The 7,453-nt window shown below is 38.1% G+C and overlaps 1 protein-coding gene across 7 annotated transcripts in view; it reads left to right on the forward strand.

Annotated features, from left to right (window-relative positions):
* Positions 1 to 671, forward strand: part of ATP6V1H (ATPase H+ transporting V1 subunit H) — a 165,072-nt gene extending 164,401 nt beyond the window's left edge. For all 7 annotated transcript variants that reach the window (XM_037020810.2, XM_073229513.1, XM_073229512.1 and 4 more), the window contains one exon: positions 317 to 671. In XM_037020810.2, the coding sequence (XP_036876705.1) occupies positions 317 to 377 (61 nt within the window). In that variant the 3' untranslated portion in view covers positions 378 to 671. The remainder of the gene's footprint in view (positions 1 to 316) is intronic.
* The last annotated feature ends 6,782 nt before the right edge of the window (positions 672 to 7,453 follow it).

Consider the following 7,453-nt stretch of genomic DNA (forward strand, 5'->3'; position numbering starts at 1 on the left):
CAGAAGTGGCAGCTGCAGTAAATAAAATGTTTACCCGAACAGGAAAGTAGATTGCCTTGTAACTGCACGCAGAATTACTTGTTTGTACATGCAGTGACTTCGTGACCTGTTTGTGTATGTATGGTTAAAAGAAAGCTTAAAATTCACATAGTACAGGTACCTGTGAAGTTTGGAAAAGATTAGTTTTCTGGGGCTATTTTATTTTTAGCTATTAAAGTAAGTGTAGGTGATAGGGTGTATTCTACTTCGATTTTGAAAGATATTCTTTGTCATTTAAATTCTAATTTACCTTGTTATTGTATTCTTATATTATTAGGGAATATCTTGGTAAACAGCTCCAATCTGAGCAACCTCAGACTGCTGCTGCCCGAAGCTGAGCTGCGTTCTCTGACCTTGGACTCTCCTGCCTTCCCATTCTACCTGCAGCACGGACAACTGGAGTGTGAATCTTGGTGTAGTCAAGGTTAAGAACAAATAATTTTTCATTTTACTTGTAACTTCTTTTGTTGTGTAGCTTTTCCTAATGCTTATTTCCAATAAAAGTGTGCCTGTTAAGAAGTAGATGCTTTCTGTATCTAAGGAAAAATGATACTGTTACATATATTGCTTGTAGTTTCTGTATTTATTGTTCACTGGAAATGAATATCATTATTAAAGGATTCTCACTCCTACATTTTTCTCCTTACTTATTCTTTATTTAGACTTTAACAAAAATGACCTATTTTCCCAAATGCATTGGGAGAATTATTGTTGCAAAATAGTGAATAGTGAGTAAATGGTTTGAAATTATATGTATCTATATCTGTCCACTCACCCATGCACCCAAGTGTCCATCCATCCACACATACACATTGCAGCAATCCTCTGCTAGTATTTAGAGAGCTTTATATTTTTAAATTAATTTTAACACACTGCTTTGGTCCAAAAAATTTGCTGTTGGAACTCAGTGAAGAATTTTAGCTTTAGATTATTTTATTTCATTGATTTCCTATGCTTTTATTCTTGGATATTAGTACCTTGAGTCTGTTTTTCTTTTAAAACTTTTTGGTTTCAATATTGGCAATAGATATTTTATTTCTATCCCCCCCCCTCCCTCTTTCTTCTAAAGCCACAAGCCGTCTGCAGGATCCATGGCAAGTAGGGTCCCCCACCTTCCTCCAAATCTGAACCTTCTGTTTTTTAACCTCATCAGCTGATCTGTCTCATTTTCATTTTTCAACCCTACCAGTTCTGTAAATGTCGAGTTGTTGAAAAAGTGTAGTTAGCCTAATCAGTTTATTTTGTAAAGTTTTTTTCTCCTATAGAAAGACACTCATAGGATCCGTCTCCTGTTTAAGGATCAAAGATTGTTTCATTTTCAATGTAGAAATTCTGTGGGGAAAGTTAAAATGGTGGATGTTTTTCTTGGTATGTGAGTTCATGTAACTCAATGACTCTTTGCCAAGAAAATAGGTAGTCTGATTGAATCAGTGTTTTATTGGTGGGAAGTTTTATATTTTTAAATTGCTTATACCTACATATTTTTACTCTCCAAAACATGGGAAAATACATAATTAGATGGCACTTTACTCAGTGGTAATGATAAAGGATCAGTTTTCATGTTAATGTATTAATGGTCTGTAACTTTATTGGATTTTTAAGATTCTCAGAGTTCTGGTCCAGAGACACTGCAATCTTGAATTTCATTAAGAACACATCAATTCTTTGATGTCATCCAGTCTGGTTTTAGTTGCATTTTGTATAGCCCTGTAGTTCTAATGTAGGTACCAGAGACAATCATCCTGCTGGAAATTATTAGTGCTTGAATTCCCAAGAAGTGCTTTTGTACATGGGAAACAATACTCCCCTGTTCTCATGTTTTAATTATTATCCCATCTATTAAAATTAACTTAGGCACCCTTTTTCCCTTTACATCTTTACACTCAGCTTACAGAACTTACTTAATAACAAGTACAAAACAATCATTTTCATATTTTTCTTTGATTGATGTTCTTGATTAATATTCAGTGATTAAATCCTCCTGAAAATTTAATACCACTTACGTGTTCAACTGAACTGCAAACACGTAACAGTAGACTTATAAATCTGACAAACAAAATCTAAGTAGTTAATGCTTACAAATCTCATCAGGCATACATTTAGTAGAACCAGTTCTGTTAAGCATTTTTAAGTATCTGAAAAAGCAGCCTAAAGAAAGAGCACAATGACTACAGAATATGAAATGACACCTATAAACACAATTTACACAAAATCATCAATCATATATATATATATATATATATATATCTGTATATATATGTATATATAATATATTTTCTCTGTACTTATGTTTGTATTATTTTTCTTTTAAAATCCTTTTGTCTCATTTACCATCAGTCTTTCTTCAATTTGTCAGAAATAATTTCACTAAAAATACAAATATGTTAGAAAAAACTTGATGTAAAATTTAGGTAGCGTTTTATTGGATTTCCTGTTGAGAGCACAGTAAGTTCTACAAAATTTGACTATCTGCTAATAATTTATGTCAAAATTAGCCCTGTGCAGGTATGCACAGGAATTTTACAAAAAACAAAAACAACTTCAAGATTTTCAGATCTGAAGAGATTTTCATTAAAGGTAAAATGAAGTCAGGTCTTGCTTTTTGGGAAGCCTTTTTTGGGTCCCACATATTTTAGAAGGTGTGAAAAGGGCAAGTGAAGCTTGTTCCCACACATGGCACCTGGCTGGTCACAAAAATGAGATTTATAGAATACATCCAATTAAAACTCATCTCCTTCCCTTCATATTTAGCCACATGAGAATAGTTGAAGCTAATTTTCATATCATTAAAATTTAATTTTGTAACCTCTGGCTGTCAGATCTTGGAAAACACAGAGCCAAGTTTTCATACTTTTGATTTATTTGATAATTGCTTAAAAGGTTCTCTGTTCTCATTCTTTGCCTTTGAAAATAGAGAATATGTGAGATTAAATTTTGAAACCACTCAAGGTTAGTGGGTGTTAAAGTTACTTTCCAAATCTGAACCTTGTGATGAAATCATTTTTTCAGTTTGAAATTTCTCTCTTGTTTTGTTGTACAAAATGTTCTAGTTAGGAGATGTGGGCTCCTTTAACTTCCCTGAACAAGTTTCGAATAGAAAAGTCAGTTGGAGAGAAGAGTGAGTTACAAATACTGTTTTGCTATTTCAATACTTACACACATCTGACGAGTTTACATTCTTTCAGTTTGAAAAGAGAAAGAGTGTTGATTATTCTTCCAAGAACAGAACATAAGTGGAAGAAATCCTTCTCTGACTGAAGGAACACTGGCTCTAAACACTTTACCTCCTAGTAGCTATCTACGCCTTTGTCTTTTTCCTCTCTTCAAGGAAGAAAGAAGAAAACAGGGAACTTGGTTGAAGTACCCAGTGTGTGAAGATTACTGAGTAACAGTGTAACAGGTAGAAATGAAATATTTGGAACAATAGCACAAAAGTTGTAGGGGGAAGAATGGAATCATACTCTTGTAAGGTTTTTACATAAAGTGGTATAACATTAATATAAAGTAGACTGTGATGAATTAAGGATGCATATTCAATTCCCTAGAGCAATCACTAAAACAAAGGTATAAAGAGCTAGTAGTGAAGATAAAATGGAATTCTAAAAATACTTGGTTAACCCCAAAGAAGGCAGGAGAAGTGGAACAAAGGAAAGAGGGGACACAGAGAAGGTAGGGAGAAAACAGACTTACCCAACAACAGTCACATTCCCAGTCGGGGGCAGGGACACCCACCAGTTGTAAATACCACTCAGTGCTACCACCACCAGGAAACCATTGCTTCTAGTTCCCAAGATTTGGGAGCACGGGGTGTTCTGGAGTGTTGGTTTGTTTCTATCACTTAACCCTGTCAACCCCTGTGCAGACTTTTAATCAAGTAGAAAAGCAGAAACCTCACTCGGTTCATTGCCCTTTGGCTCTCCAGCTTCCAAAATGTTCTTGATAGCATTTGCTGTCATCATTTGGTCCTTTGTGGGTTTAATCCTTTTGTTTTTTGTTTCTTTTTTTATCCTCTGTAGCCTTTCAGGTGGGGCTTGGGGAGGAAGCAGCAGAAGTAAATGTGTGTGTTTAGTTCACTGTGTTTAACCTCAAGGCCCGAAGGTGGTGTTTTTAATCAAAGCTTATGTTTAAGATCCATATTAGAATAAGCCTAGATTAAATTTGGGGGCGAGAGGGCAGACACGCCAGAGTGTATGGGCTCAGTTGGGACGATTTTGGAGTTTGTCTTTTCTAGCAATGCTTAGTATCTGAAGTTTTGAGAATTAAAATTAGTATGTGTAAAAGGATTGAAAGCATTGTAATAATTACATGTGACTATTTTACATAGAATGATAAATATCTTGCTTCTTTTTTATTTATACCAGTGACAGGCAACCTGTTTTATTGCAAACAGCTTTAGTTAGAATGTTTTCTCACTTTGTGCCAGTATCAGTTCCTAGTAATTTTCAAAATTTGGGTCAAGTTCTATCTTTGGAATAACACCAAACAAATCTTATCCTTTAGATTATACTTTTTCTTAAAAACCTTTACTCTAAAATAAATAATTACTTTTGTCATTTAAAATGTTTCTATTTGGTGAACATTTTAGATCGCATTTAGAAAGGTGAAGCAAATGTCGTGGTGTGTAAGCCAGCTGAAACCCTCCAATTGCAAAAAAGGGGATATGAAATCACTTTATTATGATTTCCTATTGAGTGTAATTGACATCTATATTGGTTTCAGGTGTACAAAATACTGATTCAGCAATTATATATGTTACAAGATGCTCACAGTGATAAGTATAGTCACTGTCACCATACCAAGTTATTACAACATTACTGACTGTATCCTCTAGGCTGTACTTTTCATCTCTGTGATTTTTTTTATTTTGATATCATTAATCTACAATTACATGAAGAACATTATGTTTACTAGGCTCTCCCCTACCCCAAGTCCCCTCCACAAGCCCCGTTACAGTCACTGTCCATCAGCATAGGAAGATGTAGAATCACCACTTGTCTTCTCTGTGTTGCACAGCCCTCCCTTTTCCCCAACACCCCACATTATACATGCTAATCATAATACCCCCTTTCTTCTTCCCCGCCCTTATCCCTCTCTACCCTCCCATTCTCACCAGTCTCTTTCCCTTTGGTAACTGTTGGTCCATTCTTGTGTTCTGTGATTCTGCTGCTGTTTTGTTCCTTCAGTTTTTCCATTGTTCTTATACTCCGTAGATGCATCTCTGTGATTATTTATTTTATAATTGGGAGTTTGCACCACTTTATCCTCTTCACCTGTTTCCCCCATCCTCCTCTATGGTAACCACCAGTTCTCAGTATTTAACAAAACCACTTTAAAGCAAGGCATTTGCATGTTAGACGTGGCCCTCTGAAGCCTGCTCTAAAGAGAGCAGTCATTCCCTTAATCGCCACAAAAGGAGTGGTTCTGACAGGGCTGTGTGCTTGTGCAGGGATGTGGCCTTGGTGGCACTCTGCGACCCTCTGAACCAGCACAGCTGACCCACAAGCAGCAAATCAGGAGATGGTGGACCACCTGCATAAGGTGGCCAGGCCAGGAGGGAGCTCAGGAGGATGGACCCAGACCTCTCTTCTAAGATGTTGGCATATAAGGCTTACATGAAAATAACAGAGAGTGAGATGACACAAACAGAAGAGATACCCAGAGAGAGAGAGAGGCAGTGAACACCTTGAGCAAAAGTACATACAGCAGGGAGGTGAGGGGTGGAGAGGGGAGTTGGTGACAGTCGATGGGAGCAGCGTGGGGATGGAGAGGTACCAGGTTGTGAGGCCAGCAGGAGAACCTCCCTGGGAAGGCTGCCTGGGGAGCTGGCCCTTCCGGAGTGTGGGCTGGGCTTCTGGGGGCGGCTCCTGCCTTCCCTGCTCTCAGTCCACTCACCTGTACCCATGGGCATCCCTTCGGAAGGAGCTGGAAACACACTGGAAGAGGCACTCAGCGTCTTTTGTGCAGAATTGGTCCACATTAGATGGGCGAGAAGGTGCTGCAGGCAGCTTTGTGTGATGGAAGATGGGACAGCTTGTCAGGGAAGAACTAGGTTTTTGTCACTTGGAAATGCAGGGGGCAGGTTGGTTTTGGAGAACATACTTTGCAGGGTTCCAGTAGAAAAAATTCAAAACCCTTGCCGCCAATGGAGGTTTATTCCCTTGTCAATCCATCTTTCTGTCTATGTATCTGTCCCTCAATCTGCTCACTCACCCCTCCATCTGAATCATCTTACTGAGATTTTGGTTGTTGCTACTGAGATAGAAGTTCAGTGACTGTCAAGCTGAGCTTATTACCCTCCAGTCTCCTCAGGTTTATGAGCAGGTGGGATTTCCCACTCCTGCATACACCTGGCCTCGGGATGTCCCCCTGCAAGGACTTCCACTCCCTCTCCCCAGAAGCACTCCCCACCCCACCCTCAGAAGGAAGAAGCCTGACCTCCTAGAGGGTCCTCCACATTCCTGTCCCCTGCCCAGAGGTGACCTGGCTCCTAGACTAACCCTCTCAGGGACCTTGGAACTGGGATTCATCAGAGATATCCAGTTAGTCTCTGCAGTGTAACAGACTCCAGTGCTGACTTATTTTGATATTCTTTATTTTGATGTGATTTTACACATACAGAAAGTAGTAAGAATCATACAAAGAGCTCCCCTATGCTTCCACTCAAGTTCATGCTGGCTTGACTATTGTTTTTTAAATTATAGTATAATGTCTGGTATTGCTAGGTGAGTCTCTGATGTCTTCTTCCCCCAAACCCTTCTTTACTTGTTTTTTCTACTTGATTTTTTTTACATGAGATTTGAATCATCAGGTTTCAAAATATTCCATTCAGGTTTTGATATGATTTTTTTAAACCTATACATTAATTTGGGAAGGCTTCCACACTAGTACTAATTTTTCCCATCCAAGAAAACCAGAATCTATTTAGGCTGTGTCTAATGTTGTTGTAGCTTCTACATATAGATCCCACAAAGTTTATTAAAGTTACATCTACCTGTTGTTTTATTTTTGTTGTTATGAAAAGGATTTTCTTCCAGTATATTTTCTAACAACTGTTGCTGCTATATAGGAACATTATAAATGTATATAAATAATTATCCTGTGTCCAACTTACCATATCGTTACTAACTTTAACAGTCTTTCAGTCTTATGTTTCTTCCGGGTATGTAATCACATAACCTAGAAGGAAGGACAGTTTCATCTCCTTCTTTCCGGGAGCTGTACTACTGCAGGCCCCTTCCAGTCCATGTCAGTGATGGAGAGATCTGGGCTAGACAGAGGCTCTGCCTCAGACCGTCAATTAGATCTTACCAAATTTCTTCAAGTTTTACCTTTTTATCTATGAAATTAAAACACGAAAGCACCTGCTTCACAGAGATATAAGGGTTAAGGAGAGGCAGCATGGCTCTTATATGAA

This window comes from Manis javanica, chromosome 2, assembly GCF_040802235.1.
Source record: "Manis javanica isolate MJ-LG chromosome 2, MJ_LKY, whole genome shotgun sequence".
NCBI lineage: Eukaryota > Metazoa > Chordata > Mammalia > Pholidota > Manidae > Manis > Manis javanica.